The sequence below is a fragment of the Acipenser ruthenus genome, chromosome 4 (assembly GCF_902713425.1).
Source record: "Acipenser ruthenus chromosome 4, fAciRut3.2 maternal haplotype, whole genome shotgun sequence".
Classification (NCBI taxonomy): domain Eukaryota; kingdom Metazoa; phylum Chordata; class Actinopteri; order Acipenseriformes; family Acipenseridae; genus Acipenser; species Acipenser ruthenus.
This window is the reverse complement of record NC_081192.1, coordinates 12,105,849-12,129,795: the sequence shown is the minus strand read 5'-3', so window position 1 is coordinate 12,129,795 and position 23,947 is coordinate 12,105,849. Positions and strand designations below refer to the sequence as shown.

At 37.3% G+C, this 23,947-nt stretch overlaps 1 protein-coding gene across 1 annotated transcript in view; it reads left to right on the top strand.

Moving 5' to 3' along the window:
* LOC117400318 (neurabin-1-like) overlaps positions 1-23,947 on the top strand; it is a 77,688-nt gene that overhangs the window by 27,267 nt on the left and 26,474 nt on the right. The window contains exons 3-9 of the mRNA XM_059021186.1: positions 10,641-10,773; positions 11,090-11,210; positions 15,545-15,649; positions 20,344-20,479; positions 20,838-20,993; positions 21,829-21,882; positions 22,937-23,166. Coding sequence (XP_058877169.1) covers positions 10,641-10,773; positions 11,090-11,210; positions 15,545-15,649; positions 20,344-20,479; positions 20,838-20,993; positions 21,829-21,882; positions 22,937-23,166 — 935 coding nt within the window. The remainder of the gene's footprint in view (positions 1-10,640; positions 10,774-11,089; positions 11,211-15,544; positions 15,650-20,343; positions 20,480-20,837; positions 20,994-21,828; positions 21,883-22,936; positions 23,167-23,947) is intronic.

The following is a 23,947-nucleotide window of genomic DNA, read 5'->3' as shown; positions in this document are numbered from 1 at the left end:
CAGTGTTTTTTTATATATATTACAATTTTATTATACTTGCAGTACAACCAGTGCTACAGATAAGGTTTTGGGTCATTGAATAATTAACGCTGCAATTGTTAGTAAAGGCATTTACTCATAAGTAGCGTCCTCATTTTCGGTTTATTCCGAATTTTACCGAAAAATTACAGGGTTTTTTTTTTTAACCGAACCTTGGTTTTTATTGATTTGTACCCCTATTTTATGATTTTCAGTATTTCTTTTCAGTATTTTCTTGGTACAGTTTTCTAGGAAATGTTCAAACATTGCACGTGATTAGTTCTCTGTTGTTTCACAAACATATTATCACCAGATTCTGTTGGCCAATGGTCAATCAAAGTCCGATTATTGTGGCAAATATTCTGCGTAGTAACTAGCTTGATCAGAAACTAAATTGAAATACTTACACAAAAATGTTATATTTTGAGTGGATGAGGAATGGGAAGAAAGCATAAATCAGTTTATGAATAATCAAAAGAAAACAAATGTTTCGAAGTATGCAAAAAGCTAAATAGCAGAAGTGGGTCAGAGGGTGCATTGTGTTGCAAATACTGCTGCATTGAGGTACATGTTCGTGCTGACAGAATAAAAGAACATATTGAAAGTGAACTGGGAGACAAGCAATATATTTCTGCAGCTTTTACACACGCTTTAATAAATGAGAGCACAGAATGTTAATGAGTTTGTCAGAGCTCTGTGCTTTGCTGGACAGCCACTGTTTAATGCAGAGGGGTGTGCGACAGTACTATCCATCCCATTAGCTAAAACATTACCTAATGCCGACAGTTTTACTCGTAAATATTTGACAGAAAATGATGATGCTTTAGTTGGTAAACTTATGGAACTCACTGATGGAAATCTCCAGTGTGATTTTTGGTGTCTCCCGATTGCTTGGACCGTCCAGTTCTGTCAATTTTCTTTTTTAATAGCAAGTTAATTCCTCTGCCACAATATAAAACCCTGCAGCTTTGGCTGAACGTGGTGTGTGTCATGAGACAAGAGAGTCTATATTATTAGAAAGCAATTGCTACCTGTGCTGGTTTACACCAGCATGATACTTTTGTCTTGAGTTCAGTGTTTCTGTTTTGTTTAAACCTTTTATTTTTCAATAAACCTGCGCACCAGCGCATTCATTCATACATCAGTGCTGTCTGTGTCTGTCTCTTCCCTGGTCTGACGTCACCCACCAAGGCAATCTGTGACAGTCACCTTTATGGATGCCACCAATTAACAAGTTTTGAGGCATTATCGGTTTGATCAGCAAACCATTTATGATCTTTGTGAATTACTTAAGGCGGATTTGGAAACATCCACCAACAGAACACACGCAATTCCAGTTTTGACCAAAGTCACTTTGGCCCTAGATTTTTATGGCTGTGGACTAGCACAGATGTCTAATTCTGCAAGGCAGGGAGTATCCCAGTCTTCAGTATGCAAGATTATTATTTGTTTATTTAGCAGACGCCTTTATCCAAGGCGACTTACAGAGACTAGGGTGTGTGAACTATGCATCAGCTCCAGCGTCACTTACAACTACGTCTCACCCGAAAGACAGAGCACAAGAAGGTTAAGTGACTTGCTGAGGGTCACACAATGAGTCAGTGGGATTTGAACCGGGGACCTCATGGTTGCAAGCCTTTTTCTTTAACCACTGGACCACACAGCCTCATTAATGATGTAACTTGAGCCTTGATAAAAAAAAACCTGCTTTTATTACATTCCCACTATCAGTGGCTGAGGAACAGGAAGATGCAGGAATGCCTGAGATAATTGGACTAATTGATTGTACACATTTATCAATAAAACCTCCTGCATTCGAAGCTGTATTTAGAAACAGGAAACAATTCCTCTCCTCAAATGTCCAGATCATCTGCGATGCTCGTTGTCGTATCACAAACATATTTGCTAATTTCGCCGGATCATGTCATGATTCTTTCATTTTACAACAGAGTGAAACTTGTAGAATGTTTGAGAGTGAAGAAATCACGGATTGCTTTCTACTTGGTAAGTGACATTATTAGCATATTGTTATATTTAATTACTTATAATTATGTATTTATAACTTAACAGTTCTGCAATTGTATGTTATATGTTGCAGGTGCCAGTGGCTATCCTTTAAAGAAGTGCCTTCTGACTCCAGTGACTGGTCCTACAACAAGAGCTGAGGAAAGATATAACGAGGCACATAGAAAAACACGAAGCAAAATACAACGTACCTTTGGTATGCTTAAGAACCGCTGTGGTTGCCTAAAAAAAGAGAACAGAAGTCTACAATACGCTCCAGAAAAATGTTGCAAAATAATTCTCATGTGTGCTTTGTTGCACAATATAACATTAATCAGAAATGTCCCACAAATTTTGCAGGGGAACAGAAGACAAATACCAACTTTGGAGGACCCAGATGTTCAGCCTAACAGAGATCAGCCACCAATGCAAGCCACACAAATCAAAAGAATAATAGAAAAATTATTTTTATAAAAGCACTTGTCATCAGATGTGCACAAATAAAACACACACAAACAACTCAGATGCAGTCATTTACTGGTCATTTTTCTTGAAATTAGAATACATCATTTTTTGTCATTGGTGCCTTATAAAAAAAACATTTCTCAAATTAATTCAATTGAAAAGCACAAAAAAAAAGAAAATCCATACATTTTTTTTTTAACTTGTACATCAAACTGGCCATTAAGATTTCAATTGCATTTTTTAAAATATATTTTTCTTCTTGCAGAAAACAAGGAGAAAAATATGTAAATAATTAATATTTACAATACATAATGTACACTCATATCTACCAATAAGAGCACTTGTCAGTCCCATTCAGTTCTACAGATCCTCATCCAAGGCTGCTGGTCAGATATGTTAACAAAACTATATGAAATTATAACATTTTGGCTATACCTTCATCAGTGCTCTTTGTATAGATTATATTTGGTTGTAATTCTTTTTTTTTTTAGCAGTTAGGTTGGTTTATACTTTGCACAGGATACTACAAATAAACTAAAATAAAAGTGCAGTTTACACACCATTGTGTAACAAGTTTACTAAAATTACAAAGCAAATGTGATCATATACCCTTTTTTCTACCATTTAGGGTAAACTATGCCTTATTATAAACAAATAAAAATAAAACATTTTTATACTATAACCCACTTAACCCTGGCCAGTCCAAGCACAACAAACTATGAACAGGGTTACAGTACTGTTGGTCAGTCTTTATAACATATAATACAAACCTCAAAACTGTTGCCAAGTATGTATATAGGCAAAGTTTAAATGTAGTAGACATTGTACAACGTACGTCATAGTACTTTTGAGCACCTCTTATTTCTCTCAGGAGTGTCACCTCATGCAATATTCATTTTAATAGTCATATTAATATTGAATTCTTAAATGAATATGCCAAACAAAGGGGTGTTTGTGTTTAAAATACCATGTTTAGGCAGGGTTATCTTCATACTCGATGCTGAAAGAATTAGAGAGGGAGTTTTGGCATATGGCAGTGTTTGCAGTTCAAGTCTTTAAGTCACTAAAAATAACTAATCCGAAGGGGCCAATTTGAGCATGATGCTGTGATGTGCTATCAACAAGCTGCAGTATTAAACACAAAAAGGGAACTTCTTTTGTGGCAGGAGTTTCGTCAAGCTGTGGAGGAATTTAGCACTCGGCATAAACATAAAGATACCAGAGCAAGCAAGTCTGGGAAGTATCTATAATTACAACATTGCAGAGCAGCGTTATGTTGCATTTGAACTGACCTACATGAAAGGTTTTCTTTATTGATTATCAAAAAACTGTGTTCTTACAAACGGTAAACTCCCCAATCTACTTATATCAGGGATTATAACCCTTTTGCCTTAGAAAGTGCAGCTACCTATGTAACTCCCTTTTTACATAGTTTTTTTTAACGGTTGCTAAGCAAAATGGAGACATCAGGACTCATGCTCAAATGTTTTTTTAGATCTCTGTGCAATGAAAAAGCAAATTCTATGCAGCAGCTATCTGTATTAATTCTGTACAATCCTTTACTGTTTATCAAAACTTAAATCTTCCCATGCACAGTATGAATTTTGTATGTTATTTATTGGGGGTGCTTATACAGTGTGTCAGCCCACCACCACCACCATGTCATAAAACATTTCAGATGCAGGCTTCATATTTTAATTTTTATGGAAACTCCTTAGGGTACCTTTCTCTTTGACCTATCACCTAAGATGGTTGCCATATTGTGGTCATGTGACTTGTATTGGGCGCCTGTGATTTTACAATGCTGCCTCTAGTGCTTCCTGTCTCAGAAACTATTTGAGATACCGGTGCTGACTTGATGTTTGCAGTGTTAAACACTGCATGATAAATACTGTACATTGGTGACCTTGTCATTTGACTTTTGAAGTTACAGCTGCATAGAGTCAGTATATTTATTTTGAGTTATTGTCTTAATATTTGGTACACAGCTGTGTTCTATGATTCTTTTTATCAAGTTCTATTGCCAATGTTGTGCCACATGGTTTTAACCTCTGACCATATGAATATTTTGCATGTATCTTTTACTTTTTCATGTTTATTTGATGAGCTATCACCCCAATTTTTTTATTGTGTTTTATTTTGTGTAAATAATTAAAATGCCTACTTTTTATTTTTATTTGATGACATTTGCAAAAGTAAGTCAGTGTCTGTGGGGATGTTACATGGGGATGTTCATTTTTGGTTCAAGCAGTGCAGATCTTTCAAGTTTGGAAGATGTATGGATTAGTATGCAGCCCTTGAAAGATTTAAATCGTAGCGTGTAACCATGACTTTTCTAATGCTCCTGCTGGTGGAGGTTCACTTGAGGTCTGTGGTTATCATTAATTGGCAATAGATATGTCACATGAGTCACCTTTTCTGTAACAACATCCTGCTGAGTCAGTTTTCACTCGGCCAAGCCATCAATTCGACTCACGTATTATTTTGTTTATTTGTATTGCTTGGTTCACCAAGTGGAATTATTTATTACAAACCATCAATCCTAAGGAGCAAGTTGGCTGTTAGCTCTGTGCTCCAGTGATCCATCTATTTATCCACATTTCTTTCTGTAAATTGTCCCTGAAAAAACAACACCATTATCTGACTACCGCTGACAAAGTATTTCATTGAGGACAGTTTAAGAAACGCAGCTAGCTTGTGGATACCAGGATTCTACTGTTAGTCTTTCAATCACTGATCTTCGTAGGGAAGAGTGTAATGGAGAAGTTTGTGTTTCTGGGTTTTTTGTAATGTTTAACAGAAGGGAATGGTCACTGGTTCAAGCCTAGCCTCTGCCTGTTGCAGAGATTTGTAACCTACTAGAACATAGTGTCAGCAACATGCCTTTCTGACTCGCAGAGTGATATTCTGGCTTTAGAGTTTAAAGAGGTAAATGAATGCTTAAAATTCAACAACATAATGTAACTGAGCAAAACAAAGTATTCAATTGAGGAAATGAAAAAGCAAAGCGTATTTACATTTTTTACGTCGATGAAGTGAGTAAATTACTCAAAACCCACATACTGTTCAGGTTTTCAAAATCAGACTCATGTTGCATATTCTGCATGAAACACAGACACTGGTGCTTACATTTCTTATACCAAGACTGCAAGGTCTTTTACCGTAAAAAACGGTGAATAAGTCGATTTTCTAGGCATTTTTGCGGGGCCCTTCAAAGGGGGGGAGCGACTAATACACAAGTGTGACGTATGCGCCGGTGTGTCTGATATTAAACTGCTGTACCAGCGCCACAATGGGATTACTACAGCCACGGTTAATTTAACTGTCATGAACCCGATTTATGTTTTCAGGATCTACGGCATTCAGGTCATGTTGCTAGGTAGAAACACAAAACCACTGTTCTAATAAAAAGGTTTAATTTGTAACTCTCAATGCCCTTAATCATTTTGAATGTTAAACGCAAGCTTTCAGACTCTTGACCGACCTCCTCTCGAAAATGTCACAGCTATACTGCTTCACTTAGTGTTAACACAATAGCTGTCAGTCTCTATGAATTTCCTTATTCCCACCCTCCCGAGCCACTGATTTGTCAACATTCAAACTGAACCCGCCCCTGTGATCTGTACCAAGCCGAGTAGTAAACTTTTCAAGTCTTCAGTTCGTGTATGTAACTGCAATGCTGTAATAATGCAGGTGACTTTGAGACTGGATGAATTAGGACAGTAAGAAAAAAAAAATGAAAATGTTACTCAACAGGTTTGAAATTGCATGTTGTTGAATTTGCCGAAATACATGTTAATCGCAATGCTGAAAAAACAGTATGTGTCTGGAGAGAAACTTAAAAGAGCTGATAGGAGGAAAGTGTTTATGGCCTGATTTAGAAAACATTTTGTTTGAATTGAGTACTTTGAATAACTTTAATACATACTGTAACTTGTTCTATATGTCAGTGCAACGCAGTGGTACACTTGTAAAGTATGTGTGTGGTTATGGTTCTGATTAACAAAACAAAATGCATGTATTTGTATAGCTGGAAACTGAATGCAATTATATTGCACCGTATACAACACTAAAATGTTTTGTTTACTGGTTATTAAATGGTGCACTGTTTAGTTTATTGTTTTTTTTTTGCTTTTTAATTGATGAAGCAGCACTATTTAATACTTTTCTTTTAAATTTGAATTAATACAACAAATTTGTAATAGCTAATGCAGCTGGAACTATTGTTTAAGTATGGTTTTGGAAACAAATGTTCAGTTAAGCAAATAATTATGTTCTTGAACTTGTTTGGGTACTTGATAAGCTAAAATAAAATACAGGTAGTTTAATACAGATGTGATGTGTGATGTATAACTTGATTTTTTTTAATTATTACTTTTTAAATTTTGAACAAATAGTTTCTAGCAATTTAACTAAAAATTATTAATGGAATAAAATGTTGCAAACAAGGGTTATTTTGAAACCAAACCTGTGTATCTTTCTTGATTTATCGGTGTTGAGCATGTAGGGAAAAAATGAATTGAAAAAAAAAGTATTTAAAACACAAAAAAGGTATTTTCCTAAAATTGAAGTTTCAAAAAGGAGGGAGTGACTTTTACGCTAATGCGACCTATAAAGCGATTTTTACGGTAATCCTCTTATAATCACCCAATCATACGATACCAAGTGGCACCAGATGTCTTTCCTGCTAAAATATGATTAATTTACAGTAACGTTATTATTAATTAGTCATTTAGCAGACACTTTTATCCAAAGCGACTTACAGAGACTAGGGGGTGAACTATGATTCAACAACTGCTGCTGCAGAGTCAATTACAATAGGACCTCAGTTTTACGTCTCATCCGAAGGATGGGACACAAGGAGCTTAAGTGACTTGCTCAGGGTCACACAGAGTGAGTCAGTGGCTGACCTGGTATTGAACCAGGAAATTCCTGTTAACAAGCCACTTTCTTTAGCCACTGGACCACCAAGCCTGATTCATTGACCCTAATTCAAAATAATAAAGCTTTTATAAAAATGTTATGGTTAATTTCAAGCCCATGTATGTACTGTCCATTGTGATATGTAATGTTTTGTTCTGTTAGATACTTATTTTGTAATGGTAAAATGTAGATCAAGGACAATGTATTATCCCTCCTTTGTAGCAATGCCCTTTAAAACAGTGCAGCTGTCTATCTTAAGTACCTTCATATTGCAACACGACTGTAGATGACAGCAGTTCTCACTAGAGTCAACAGCAGATCATTTTTATTCATAAGATTTGAATTGACTTTTTATTTCCACCAAGGTGAACAATGCCTGTGATCCTAACATAGAAAATCCTGTGAATTATATATATTTTAGGGATGCTCCGATTCCAGGATTCGGTGAACCGAATTTGAATCCTATATCTGCCCAGACGCACATCCATTTTAATACATCCCTCCAATGTGTGCAGTTCTTCTTTAAATAAAAGACACAAACCGATTGAACGTAACTGTTAACAAGAACTGCCTAAATTGTGTACGTTTCAAACTGAAATACTGAAATAAAGGGATACATTTCCATTCGGTAATAAAAATACTATTAACTAAAAGGCTCAAAACTATAGATTGTGTGTGTCCCTTGTTAGTAGCTGCCAGTCAGTTTTTCATTCAACAGTTTTTGTAGATACGATATTCGGTTCGGTATTAGGCCGAATCTTTTGAGATGGATTCGGTATTCGGGCCAAATCCCAAATACTTGGATTCAGTGCATCCCTATTTTTTTGACCAAGACAGCCTTATTTTGGGTTCGTGCCCCAATAAAAACGTGACCCAGAGACTTAACTTGATGTTTCCAGCACACAAGGCACACTTTTATTATAAAAAAATAAAAATAAACAAACAAAAACCTAGCTCTTCTGAGCACGTACTACACATGTACAGGTTCCTGACTAACTTGCAGGACGGCTAAGCCGTTTACCGGACTTACAGAACAAACACACATAAACCAAACATAGATTTAACTTTTACACAGTACCTTTTTACACAGTATACCGCACACAGTCGGCTCTTCACACAGCAGCCTTGAGCGGACTGGCTGCTCTCCTTTTATACTTGGCAGCTGGCCTCAATTTGCAATAACGAGGCCAACTGCCAAAACAATAAACCAATTAACAAATAAAAATTAAATCAAACAATAATACAATTAAATCAATTAAAGAATTAAAATAAACAAAAAATGATAAGCTGGCAGGGAGGCTTTTCATCCTGTCCCTGCCACACTATATATATATATATATATATATATATATATATATATATATATATATATATATATATATATATATATATATATATACAGTGCCTTGCAAAAGTATTCAGACCCCTGACCAATTCTCTCATATTACTGAATTACAAATGGTACGTTGAAATTTCGTTCTGTTTGATATTTTATTTTAAAACACTGAAACTCAAAATCAATTATTGTAAGGTGACATTGGTTTTATGTTGGGAAATATTTTTAAGAAAAATAAAAAACTGAAATATCTTGCTTGCATAAGTATTCAACCCCCACACATTAATATTTGGTAGAGCCATATTTTGCTGCAATAACAGCTTTAAGTCTTTTGGGGTAAGTTGTACCAGCTTTGCACACAGTGTCGGACTGATTTTGGCCCATTCTTCTTGGCAGATTTGCTCCAGGATGTTCAGGTTGCTTGGATGATGCTTGTGGACCGCAATTTTCAAATAGCGCCACAGATATACTGTATATATATATATATATATATATATATATATATATATATATATATATATATATATATATATATATATATATTCATCATCATTAGGGCAGTTAGGATTAAGTATAAAATAGGGGACCATTGAATTTAGAGCAGATGAAGACTCTGGAACCAGATTAGCACCTCACTGTATGTTTTGGGGAACAGTCTAGTTGTGGGGTGTGATATGTATGTGGCAATCTGGCTGTAGGCGTGTGATATTTACATTTTCACTGAGACATTAGGACCATGCCAAAAAGAAAGGTGTCTCTCCTGGCTCCATGTTCAGCACTGGTAAAACTGCCTATCAGGGCCTGTTAATTGTCATGCAGTGAGTATACTGGTCTAACTAGTGTTCACTACATCCAACATCATTGTCCTTTTCCCAGGCTTCCTAGCGGTTCCTCAACTAAGGGATATTACCCCCAAGCCAGTTACAATAAATTATTATCCCCAACAGGAATGTGAATTTACAGCAGTAGAGAACAAGTAGCCTTCTTTTTTCATTGATCTGTGTGACAAAAGCAGAAAGACACTGAAGACCAGGGGTATCGGGCTGAAATGCCGGTTAGGCACATTTGTATTAACCATAAGCTAGCTGAACACCATTAAAAAGGTATTCCAGATCATGGAGGCTATTGTAACAAATGAAAAAAAAACAGCAAAAATAATAACTGTGCAAAACACTATTGTAATAGTATTGGTTTAAACAAAATAGCCTCCCCACACAGCAGGTACAGTGCTTTCCCTCCCTCTACTTGTTTAACTAAGCTTTCCCTAGGTACCGGCACAGCAGGCTTCACCATAACATTCATACAGTTGTTCACTTTTAGTTTTCTCACCATTAACACCAGTCCCTCACTCTTTTCAGCAAAATGGCCCAGTAATCTGTCAGACCAGACTTTTTATACCATCCAACATTATAATTGTTTAATTGAATCCCGCCCCACTTTTAACTCAAAGCATGGAATTCCAGGCATTTACAATTAAATTAACCAAAGCACATTTTCTTAACCTGTGACTTGCCCAGTTTTGTCAGCTCTCTGCAGTCTTTCCTCAGGTTCTTAACAGCAGGCAGGCTTTGTTCTTGGTCCCTTTTGTTTAACCTGCAATTATCACTGCCTGACCTACTGTTACAGACTGGTTTGACATGCATTTGACATGTATTTAAAATGCGTAGAGCAAGATCTTGAATTGCCTTCTGAAATGCTGGCAAATGCACCATGACACACAGGCTTCTTACACCACATAAAAGGTCAAACAGGATTTGATTGAGGAGAGGCAGGGGAAACTTTTAACCAAAAAAAAAATATATATATATTCTTAAAATGTACATTCTTATTAATGAAAATATTGATGCTCTATAATTTCCCTTGTAAGTGAGTGGGTTGCTATGTATTTTCACAGGTCTTCAATACATATTCAAATGAAGATTATGACAGGAGGAATGAGGAGGTGGACCCAGTGGCTGCCTCAGCGGAATATGAGCTTGAAAAGCGTGTGGAAAGGCTGGACCTTTTCCCTGTCGAGCTTGAGAAAGGTAAGTGAAATGTGGTACTTTTTGACTTAAACAAAAACAGGGTTTTTGAGGTATGGAACTGCAAATAACTGCTCTATAGATCACAGAGAGTTTATATGAGGACAAGTTTTAAAAAAAATAGTTAGGGCTCAGCAGGGAAACATTTTTGATTAGTTAAATGCATTTTGATTCACATTGATTCTCAGTACAGGAATGTGTGCCATTATGATCAAATTAAACTTAATTACCCATCTCTGCATACCGATTTGCTAATGAACGTTTCAGTCTCAATTAGTGTGTTATTGCTACCAATGTACTTTTCCCTTTCTTTGTGCAGATGAGGAAGGCCTGGGGATCAGTATCATTGGCATGGGAGTTGGTGCTGATGCAGGTCTGGAAAAACTTGGCATTTTCATCAAAACGGTCATAGAAGGAGGAGCAGCTCAGAGGCACGACAGGTAGATGACTGTGCATCCCTAGATACTTGATGAATTAAAAATACTTTCCCAGCTCTCCGCTGGTCTCATCATTTGGATGCTGAATAAAATTATTGGCTCATTAAAATTTATTAGTCAGTTCCTGATCTCTGTCACCCTTCAGCTCTTTTCTGTGCATTGCCTTCAATTTGCATATTGTGCCAGTTCATACCAGTAGCTGATCAGACAGGCGTTCTTTTCCTTCAGAGATCTGAAACTCTTTACCCATCTCTCCTTTTCTGAATTGCTGTGTTTCACAGTCCATTCCCTTGGTCGCTAGTCTGTGATCAACCATATCCTGCTTATTGTCAGAAACTCCCTGTCCATTTCAATTTACTTCAAAATATCTTCTTCCAGGATGTAATTTTCAACTGTTTCTTGGTTTTTGTCCTGTATTGTTATTCCCATAGTTTCTGCTACATACTTTACATACATTGTCCTAATGTAGAATTGACCAATGACATTCTGTGGGATATGCATCCCAGGACCACTTTAGCATGCCCAAGATAAAGTCCCCTAACAAACTGATTGTAAAAACAGTACAGAGAGGAGTACTGTGGGACAAACTGAAAAACCTACTGCTACTAGCAGGGTGGTCAAACATATTTTTCGATTTAAACAGAAAAAAAAATCATATTATATTAATCAGTTTTAACCTAACTTAAAGATATCTGAAACAAAAAACCGCTAACCTAATATTTTGTTGCACAACCTTTAGAGGCAATCACTGCAATCACACATTTTCTGTAGCTCTCAATGAGACTTCTGCACCTGTTAACAGGTAGTTTGGCCCACTCTTCCTGAGCAAACTGCTCCAGCTGTGTCAGGTTTGATGGGTGCCTTCTCCAGACTGCAAGTTTCAGCTCTTTCCATAGATGTTCGATAGGATTCAGATCAGGACTCATAGAAGGCCACTTCAGAATAGTCGAATGTTTTGTTCTCATCCATTCTTGGGTGCTTTTAGCTGTGTGTTTTGGGTCATTATCCTGTTGGAGGACCCATGACCTGCGACTGAGACAGAGCTTTCTGACACTGGGAAGTACGTTTCGCTCTGGAATGCCTTGATAGTCTTGAGATTTCATTGTGCCCTGCACAGATTCAGGGCACCCTGTGCCAGGCGCAGCAAAGCAGCCCCAAAACATAACCAAGCCTCCTCCATGTTTCACTGTAGGTATGATGTTCTTTTCTTTGAAAGTTTCATTTTTTTGTCTGTGAACATAGAGCTGATGTGACTTGCCAAAAAACTCCAGTTTTGACTCATCTGTCCAAAGGACATTCTCCCAGAAGGATTGTGGCTTGTCAATATGCATTTTAGCAAATTCCAGTCTGGCTTTTGTATGTTTTTCTTTCAAAAGTGGAGTCCTTCTGGGTCTTCTTCCATGGTGCCCACTTTCGCTCAAAAAGCGACGGATGGTGCGATCAGAAACTGACGTACCTTCACCTTGGAGTTCCTACTTGTATCTCTTTGGCAGTTATCCTTGGTTCTTTTTCTACCATTCGCACTATCCTTCTGTTCAATCTGGGGTCGATTTTCCTCTTGCGGCCGCGCCCAGGGAGGTTGGCTACAGTTCCATAGAACTTAAACTTCTTAATAATATTTGCAACTGTTGTCACAGGAACATCAAGCTGCTTGGAGATGGTCTTGTAGCCTTTACCTTTACCATGCTTGTCTATTATTTTCTTTCTGATCTCCTCAGACAACTCTCTCCTTTGCTTTCTCTGGTCCATGTTCAGTGTGGTGCACACAATGATACCAAACAGCACAGTGACTACTTTTCTCCATATAAATAGGCTGAATGACTGATTACAAGATTGGAGACATGTGTAATACTAATTAAAGAAACTAATTAGTTTGAAATATCACTATAATCCAATTATTTGTTATCTTTTCTAAGGGGTACCAACAAATGTGTCCAGGCCATTTTAGAATATCTTTGTAGAATAAGCAATAATTCATCTCTTTTCACAGCTTCTTTGCTTTATTCTATGACATACCAAAGGCATGCAAGTATACATGATAAAATAGCTTTTAATTTCATCACTTTTAAGGAGGAATGAAGCATTATTTCAATGAGCTGTAAGGGTACCAACAAATTTGAGCACGTCTGTATATATATATATATATATATATATATACACATACATATAATATATATATATATATATATATATATATACAGTACTGTGCAAAAGTTTTAGGCAGGTGTGAAAAAATGCTGTAAAGTAAGAATGCTTTCAAAAATGGACATGTTAATAGATTACATTTATCAATTAACTAAATGCAAAGTGAGTGAACAGAAGAAAAATCTAAATCAAATCCATATTTGGTGTGACCACCCTTTGCCTTCAAAACAGCATCAATTCTTCTAGGTACACTTGCACAAAGTCAGGGATTTTGTAGGCATATAGTCAGGTGTATGATTAAACAATTATACCAAACAGGTGCTAATGATCATCAATTCAATATGTAGGTTGAAACACAATCATTAAATGAAACAGAAACAGCTGTGTAGGAGGAATAAAACTGGGTGAGGAACAGCCAAACTCAGCTAACAAGGTGAGGTTGCTGAAGACAGTTTACTGTCAAAAGTCATACACCATGGCAAGACTGAGCACAGCAACAAGACACAAGGTAGTTATACTGCATCAGCAAGGTCTCTCCCAGGCAGAAATTTCAAGGCAGACAGGGGTTTCCAGATGTGCTGTCCAAGCTCTTTTGAAGAAGCACAAAGAAACGGGCAACGTTGAGGACCATAGACGCAGTGGTCGGCCAAGGAAACTTACTGCAGCAGATGAAAGACACATCATGCTTACTTCCCTTCGCAATCGGAAGATGTCCAGCAGTGCCATCAGCTCAGAATTGGCAGAAAACAGTGGGACCCTGGTACACCCATCTACTGTCCGGAGAAGTCTGGTCAGAAGTGGCCTTCATGGAAGACTTGCGGCCAAAAAGCCATACCTCGACGTGGAAACAAGGCCAAGCGACTCAACTATGCACGAAAACACAGGAACTGGGGTGCAGAAAAATGGCAGCAGGTGCTCTGGACTGATGAGTCAAAATTTGAAATATTTGGCTGTAGCAGAAGGCAGTTTGTTTGCCGAAGGGCTGGAGAGCGGTACACGAATGAGTGTCTGCATGCAACAGTGAAGCATGGTGGAGGTTCCTTGCAAGTTTGGGGCTGCATTTCTGCAAATGGAGTTGGGGATTTGGTCAGAATTAATGGTCTCCTCAATGCTGAGAAGTACAGGCAGATACTTATCCATCATGCAATACCATCAGGGAGGCATCTGATTGGCCCCAAATTTATTCTGCAGCATGACAACGACCCCAAACATACAGCGAAAGTCATTAAGAACTATCTTCAGCATAAAGAAAAACAAGGAGTCCTGGAAGTGATGGTATGGCCCCCACAGAGCCCTGATCTCAACATCATCGAGTCTGTCTGGGATTACATTAAGAGAGAGAAGCAACTGAGGCTGCCTAAATCCACAGATGAACTGTGGTTAGTTCTCCAAGATGTTTGGGCCAACCTACCTGCTGAGTTCCTTCAAAAACTGTGTGCAAGTGTACGTAGAAGAATTGATGCTGTTTTGAAGGCAAAGGGTGGTCACACCAAATATTGATTTGATGTAGATTTTTCTTCTGTTCACTCACTTTGCATTTTGTTAATTGATAAATATAAACTATTAACATGCCTATTTTTGAAAGCATTCTTATTTTACAGCATTTTTTCACACCTGCCTAAAACTTTTGCACAGTACTGTATATAAACATATTTATTCGAAATGAATTGCCTGTTTTGGCAACTGTAAATTGAGTGGGATAAATTTTATTGGCACAAATAATTCATGTAAAGAAGGATCGGGCATAAGGCATTTCTTACTATCTGATATATATTAAATATTTTAGTTGTGTGACATTTAATTTAAGGCATCTGCCATTAGTATCTAATTTTATCACTTATTTAATCAGCATTTACTTCCCTGCAGCTGACAATGAATCAGATTCCCAGGAGGTTTGAGTATTCTTGGCAATGATACCTCGGACATTAAATAGAAGTGATTCAATAAAAGCCTGTATGTTTATAACAACTTTAAAGTATTTTTAATCTTCAGAATTTGTTAGCTCAATGTAAAAAGTAAGTGATTATTGTGTAACCATTTTCTAATAGTAGAACAAAATTAACTGAGATTAATACGAACACAATGCATTGTTCAGCCTTAGCTAACCCTTGCAGTAAATTAGTATTATCTCTAACACACATTGTCTTTGACCTTCCAGTTTCATGTTTAACCCATTTTCTTTCCCCACCAAGAATCCAGGTTAATGACCAGATTGTGGAGGTGGATGGAATCAGCCTGGTGGGAGTAACACAGAACTTTGCTGCTGCTGTCCTCAGAAACACAAAAGGCACAGTCAGGTAAACAGACTGTTCTACAGCAAACGCTTATGTTGTGTGCAGTCCTTTCTGGCTTGCTGTCATAGAGAAAATACTCTGCCACCTTTAGATGTCAGTATTTATGTTAGGACCCCAGAAAAGTCAAAGAGCAGTTTCTAACCTGGAAATAACCTGGAATGTACACTTAGTAACAGACATATTCTCTTGGAAAACTTAAGTCTATTACCCCTGGCCATGCACAAAATGTAAATGGAAACTGAGGGAACCATATTTAAGTAGGCCTTCAGGTAACCAGTTCAGCTTAGCTTGAGCTGAACGAGGAATCCTCATACTAATAAACTGTTGTGTAGAACCAGCAGAATTTAGTCTAGTGGGTGGATTTCTGGATTTAATGGGAGTCCTTCAAGCCTACTGTGACAGAGAAAGAATGAATCTTGGTTATAAATCTCCCTCCCGACCTGTGTAAAGGGAACAGAGTGCTCTGGACTGGATGGCCTGAGAATTCATTCTTAGGGTTAGGTGGATGTCGGCCATCTAGAAAGGGGGCGGGGCTACAGTACACCAAGTCATCGCTCCAGAGGGAAAGCGATGTGGCAACTGTGGATTGGAGGAGAAACGGTTGCACTCGCTAACCCAGGGGGCGTGTTTATGGTTAAGAGAAACGCTGAAGGACAAAAGTCAAATAACTGTGAGTGTTTAGTGGTTGTTTGTCAAGTCTAATTGTACTGTTTGTTATTTATTAGACGGCTAATACGATCTGGAGCTGTCACTTAAGGCCAGCACAAACCCGTACAACACTTCACCATTGTTCACAGATAAATTGTAATTACACCACTTGCACGTTAGCACTCACTGTGGACTTGAGATCGTGTGTGTGTCACCGTGGGGGTTTAATACTGTGTATATTATTTCAGGACTGTAACCCGTGTTTAAACAATGCGATACACATTGCTGTGTATTGCCTGGGATTATTGTTTACGGTCACAAGCAACTTGGATTACAACCCTTTCCCAAATAAAACATTGTTTGGACATTGCAATCACTTGTTTGTCATTACTTGTGCACCGCATCACGTCTACACCTGCGCACTACAGACACTTTGCCATACCTACACTTACTGTCATTACATACATCCCGTAGAGAATAAAGCTCAACTGACAATATCAGAAGCAGAAACACATCCAAGGTAAGGTACAACAGAAACAATACGCAGACATATGTTATTTCCTTATCTTCATAAAAGGAGAAACTCTAAATAACAACCCTCAATATTTTATATGAAAATACCACAAATGATGGGAGAGCACTATACAAATAATCTAATTTTAGTACCGCCCCCCCCCCCCCCAACACACAAATTCAATAAAAGAAAAACACTGAACATAAATTCGGACTTCATACATGAAACGGGGCATGTAATCCTGAAAACAAGCTGTCTGTCTGGAGAAAAGTACAGTCACCAGCAATAGAAATAAAGCCATTAAAGTGTGCATAGTAAATCAGACACTTAGTCCATTTTCTCTACCCCATCATCCCAACACTTTATTCCAAGTTTTTCCAACACTTTCCAAACCCCCTTCCATCAGAAATGAGAAAAAAAAACTTGCAGCGTTTAATAAACTTTGATTAAGGTACTAGATTATGAATCCTCTAATATGGTACACCCGTTTTTCAAATTAAAACAATTTTTTTTTTTATCATAATAGGGTACATTAGTATATTTGATATGATAGTATAATCCAAATGGTTTAGGTAACCAGGATTCGAAGAATTCAATAACCTGTCATCCTTCTGTGCCCTCCAGTAAACCGATAAGACGTATGTTCTGCCGTCCCCCCGGTTTTCCAAATCATCAAGCTTCGTTGTCATATCGAAATTTTTTTCAGCTTCGGCGAGTTTCATTTCCATGGCTGATACTATATCCTCAGTATTCGAGATGTGCGATTCGACTTCTCCCATGCCCTTTGAGTTTTCTTGCACTTTGGTAGTTATTAATTCTAGAGTGTTGGAGAACTTAGAAAATGTATTCTTCATCACTTCGGTGATGTTTTTTGTAATTTCACGAACTATCCGCGCTGTATCAGCATTCAGAGTTTCTGTGGCGCCATCATTGGTCTCAGCATCCGGGATCAGGCACTGCACAGTTTTTTTTTTCGACTTTCTTTTCTGGCAGATTTCGGCACCAGACTGGCAGATTTCTTTAGTTGTTCACAGCACACATTCTAAGGTTCAATATCCATATTACTGGTTTTAGACTGTTTTAAACGTTAAAAAGGGGATAGTGGTGGTAAGAGCTCAGGGGTTCTGCTTCTCTCAGACAAACGTCATCACATGACCCCCTTCAGATGTTTTTTAAATTGTTGATAGTAAGATGTGCTTGAATATCTTTCTCGATATAAAAGGTTGTTTGTAACTTGTATGCCATTCCCCCACTACCACAGTGTTTTAACCTCTGGTCATATCAGTGAGATAGTGTCTTCACATTTGGTATATAGCTGTATTCCACGATTCTCTTAATCATGTTTAATAATAGTAATTGTGCCATTAAAAAAAAGAAAGAAAAAGAAGTTATGACCACATTTTTGTTTCATCCTCAGCAAGATTTCAGAACCATGACATCCCCCTTGTATGTTTTGTTTTTGTTCACATAAACACCAGGCATTTGAAATGGTCTCTTTTTCGCTTAACTGCATGGTTAATATGGTTTCCCCAAAGGAGCTCTTCAGCTGGAAACATTACATGGTGCTGCAAATGTATTTGAAGAATGAGATGAATTGCCATATTTCAAAGAACACCATACAAGTTCAGAGTTTAATCAACATTGAATTAGACTAAGTGAAAATATGGTTCATAATTATGTGACTGGCAAAATAGTATTCTAGTCTGTTGTCATTTCATCAAATAAATCTGATATATTGAAATTGATGTCTTTTATAACAGAGGTGGCATGTGATTAATAGAATTGTATTTTTCTTCTATTTTTCATTACATAGTTATGTTATACAACAACCTTAATAATAATTTTCTGTAATAAAAACCAAGCTGCAATTTCACTGCAGTGTATGAATTTGTTACAAATGCACAGGTGGTTGTAGAGTACAGAAAAAGAGAATTTAATATTTAGATTCAAATCGTTTCCTTTGTCAGCTCTGGTTATCTCATTTGTTTTCATAGTTTCATTTTCTGTATGAACTTCTGCCTCTAATGTCTGTCTTTCTCTGGAGCAGTTGCTTCATAGAAGTGCTTGAGGCTGATGCAGTAATCTGTGTCAGACTTAAACTGAGGGTTGTGTCACATGCATTGCCCAAGAACTAGGGTTGTGTCACATGCATCGCCCAAGTGCCATGAAGAAACAGCACCCAGTAAACCTGTAATTTGGAGCTGAAAAACAATCCAGCCAAATAAAGCATGAATTACACTTTTGAATTGGTGGTTTTGTAGCACTGACAATAATAATAGTAAAAAAACCAAACTTGCACTTAAAACATGTATAACTATTTTTGATCACTTGTATTTCCACCAACCATGAACAGAAGAATATACCTTTTTGAAAAACACACACTATTTAAAAATTGGGGTTATGAGAAAATGTAACAGTTTGTGTGTGAGTCAACAATATGTAGATGCATTCATGAAACTGAATTCTGAACTTTCTGGAACTTTATGAAATAATGGAATTGAATGGAAATACTGTATCAAGACTAGGCAGCTGGTGTTATTGCCTGCTGTACATTACTCCAATGCAAGTAATAGTGGAATGTTGTTGGCATCTGATTCCATTTATATAACAGGTTTTGTTACAGCTTGTTACAGTATTTGGTAAACAATTCTAATACAACCCTCTGATTTAGAATTGTGTTTAATTGCATCAGTAACAGTAACCATTTTAGTATCATATACTGTAAATAATATGTTATTGACATGGCACTCAATTAAAGCTATTTAAATCCAATTGAATTTAATATAAATATATAAAAATATATAAAAATATATATATATATATATTCTTCTCTTGAAGATGTTGGTGGAATATGCCTTATTTTGCATCAAACACGTGCCACCTGGTGGCTGTATGTTTCTGTGCAGCCTGAAAATTTAAAAAGTATGACTCATGTTCCTGACTTGCTTGGTTTTTTTTTTTTGGGGGGGGGGGGGGGGATTTTCAAGATAACAACCAAAATGACATCTCTTGAATCCCAATGAATCAATTGGCATCACTTGTCAGCTTATTCTTGCATCAGCTTTAAAGGGGTGAGGGGTTACTGTTATGTACAATGCTTTTGAAGTTGATTTTGCTATAAATTGCCTTGGGAGTGTTTCAGCATATGAAGAAACAACCACCAATAGCATAGAGTATACTTTAATGGCACAAAAGGGACACTTTCCTTGCATATTTTCATCAAATGCTAACCATTTGTAATCTTCAGGTGGTAGAGCCATCAGTTGTTACACACCTGCATGCTATAGAACTTGCTGCCCTGATGCAGAATCAGTTTACATCCTTATGCTTCTTGTTCTGCAGTAGTTCGTGTTGTATGTGCCTTGAGATGCTTGTACCTGAAAGGAACTGTAAGATATATATATATATATATATATATATATATATATATATATATATATATATATATATATCACGCCACGCATAAGCCTGTCTCTGGAGAAATCACGTTCTACATCCAGACAAGACAGAGATTTAAAATGGCCTTTGTCCGCAGGTTCCTTATTGGACGAGAGAAACCTGGACAGTCTAGTGAGGTTGCTCATTTAATAAGCCAGACTCTGGAGCAGGAGCGACGTCAAAGAGAGATGATGGAGCAGCAATATGCACAGTATGATGCAGATGATGATGAGGTGAGCTGTATAGACATGCTAAAGATTGGTGCAATGTTATACACAGAGTGTTATCAGTACTGTTTTAATATGAATCAAAGTGATAGTGAGTGACTTTGCAGTTAGAGTTCTTTCATGTTTCACATAATACTGCTAGGAAATGTTTAACTGAGGCAAGACCTTTCAAGTTTCATCCATTGTTTTATTTTTGAAAGATGTTTTTATGTTGCTTCTCCACTAATGTGGGTGACTCTTAATGTGCTTTTCATTCCCACTGAAACAACCCTTTTTAGTAAAAAATGAATATGATGAACAATTAAGTACCTTGAGATTTTTCATTAGTTCACATTTACCAGTATGTTAATGAAAACGTTTACAGACGGGGGAATACGCCACAGATGGTGAAGAGGATGACACAGCCCCAGAACTCAAAGGTGCAGAAATGGCAATAGAAGTTTTTGACCTGCCTGAAACAGAGGATATGTTTTCCCCAACAGAGCTGGACACCACAAAACTTTCCCATAAATTCCGAGAGGCAAGTATCTGTGAAAGTGGACTGAGGCAGTTTCTCATTCTTTTTACACCATTGATTAACTAACAGGATAATACCATTGTCTTCCGCTCACTGATATCGTAAATCACATGACAAAAGCCACTGTATTTTGTGTGTTGATTTTCAGAAAACCAATCCATATTACTATATAGTTTTATCAAGTGGGGGGCAGCAGTGTGGAGTAGTGGTTAGGGCTCTGGACTCTTGACCGGAGGGTCGTGGGTTCAATCCCTGGTGGGGACACTGCTGCTATACCCTTGAGCAAGGTACTTTACCTAGATTGCTCCAGTAAAAACCCAACTGTATAAATGGGTAGTTGTATGTATAAATAATGTGTAAAAAAAACATAAAAAAAAAAATAATGTAATTATATGTAAAAATAATGTGATATCTTGTAATAATTGTAAGTTGCCCTGGATAAGGGCGTCTGCTAAGAAGTAAATAATAATAATAATATCAAGACATAAATCTCCATAATCTTGAATTTAAAATGACCAGTCTTCTAAATGGCAATGTAGCATTACAGATACAGTTCTTTATAAAACAAAATAGTTGGTTTTAATAATCTCAGTGAACTCAATCGCAGCTTAATTGTGCCATTGTTTAGATCAAGTTAATCGTAGCTGTCAGTCAGAAGAGGTTATTCTTTTAACATTCTGCACAGTGAGCCATTGTGCATGCTAGACACTCTAATTTACAGCTTACTGCAGTGCAGTACTTTGCACAGGCTTTCATAGTGAATGATCTTGGTCAGTGGAGCTAAGAAGCTTATTTGCCTTGTTGTTGCATTGACTTGTTTGTTTTTAACTTTCAACAGTTACAAATCAAGCATGCGGTCACTGAAGCAGAAATTCAGAAGTTGAAGCACAAGGTAAGACGGTTTAAGCATTATATAATGCTATTTTGAGAAGTGCATTACTGTGGCACACGGAATTGTCTTTGGGTGTTAGAGTGTAATACAAGTGTTTTAAGCATGTTTCCCTGATAATTGTATCTGCACATCTGAACAATATAGATGATGCTGCACTGTATACACTAGGCATTAGCTGAATCCAGTGGAAAAATACTTCTAAACTGAAGTCTATAGAAGCTAAAAAAAAACAAAAACCTGGGCATTGATTGCTGCTGTTGTTTGCTCAACTTTATTGCAGTCCTGTGCAATACTTGTTCAAATGTTGTTTTACAAGGAACAGGAGCTCAGAGCATAGATATAGTTATGCCTGATATACTTTTATACTAACATACTGATTAATTTAAACTGGAGTTGTCTGCTTTCTAAAGAGTAGTCTCTTTGACGATATAATATTCTCAAGATAAGCACATATCTTATTGCAAATAGGTGTGCCAGAATAACTTCCTCAATGGGTGCTCTTTCAGAAGATACATTTCCCTTTCTACTGTTAATGCCCAGGGTGGATGTTATTTCAGTCAAATCACAATCGTGTGAAAATGCATGTCTTACACCCATGCAGGTACTGCTGAGCATGGTCAATGATCTGTATAATATGCACTATATTTAAATACACTGTATAAACATTATACTGCTGACAATATTATTGAAAACATCGTGCCCATAACTAGACTGGCAAGTCTTTCATAAAATCACATGCTCAGCATTTATAATACAGAATTCAGCCCACAGAAACCACATGCAACTTCTACCAAAGTCAAGGTTAAAGTTTTAAACATTATGAATGTGAAAAATGTGAGCAGAGGATGGGTTATATCTGTCATTGAGAAATAGTCTAAAATTCAAGTGCGCTACAGCTTGAGGGACAAGATAGGTGCCACAATCACGCCTCAACCTATTAAACCTTAATCCAGGTTATCCAAAACAATGTTGAAGTAAAGTTCTTCTTTTAAAAAAGAAAATGTTTGCCACTTATCTGGTCGCCAGTTTCATTAGCTTTGTGATCCTCCTACAGTTGCAGACTGCTGAAAGTGAGAAAGTCCGATGGGAGTGCGAGAAGAACCAGCTGAAACAAAGCATTGAGGACAACAAGAGCAGGATGCTGCAGCTGGAGAGTTACTGGATTGAAGCGCAGACTCTCTGCCACACCGTCAACGAGCATCTCAAAGAGACCCAGAGCCAGTACCAGGCCTTGGAGAAGAAATACAACAAAGCAAAGAAACTCATAAAGGACTTTCAGCAAAAGTAATTGCCAAGCAACACTGTTATATGACTAAGATCTTGTAGAACATGTATTAATTTGCCAATGTCATTTTTTTACATGCAGTACATAAATTGGTTTAAAAAACAAACAAACATATTTTTAGGAAGTCGAACATATTTAATATTTTGTTTTAATTTTAACCTATACTATGGTTTGGGGGTGGAGCTAGGCCCCTTGCATCCTTTCATCTTCTTTCATCAATTAAATCTAACTTATTTAGCCATCAGTCATCATCAGTCGTTTTTGACGTAAACCTAAGTGGATTTCAAGACTCTGAAATTCTATTGAGCATAATGGAGAACTTACAGCATCTGTCTTCCGATTAAGAGGATTCTGGGGATTTCCTGTCTATACCAGACCATTCTCCTCCCTCCAGCCCCTGATTTTTGTATCCCTCTGGCATTTCATTTAGATCCAATCAGGTTGCCATTCAAGTTTCTCCATATTTACCTGCCACACAAGGTCCTAATCTTCGCTGATCCAAGCGACTACAGCCTCAGGATGCTCCTCCCGAGCAGTTTTGGAAGGACTGGACCATAAACAAATTAATAAAAACCCTCCTTAAAAACGACAGTGCGATTCCAGCAGGGAGTGATTGATAGGCAGTTCCATTTCAGCATAACCAGTTTTTCTGCCTAAAAAAGCTCTTCAGCAGCGCCCAGCCATTCAGCCTCTTCAACCAGACAACCACACTTCTAATCAGCAGCCAGCCGCGCCAGCCAGTGAAATTCAGCAACAGCACTCCCTGATATTTAACGAAAT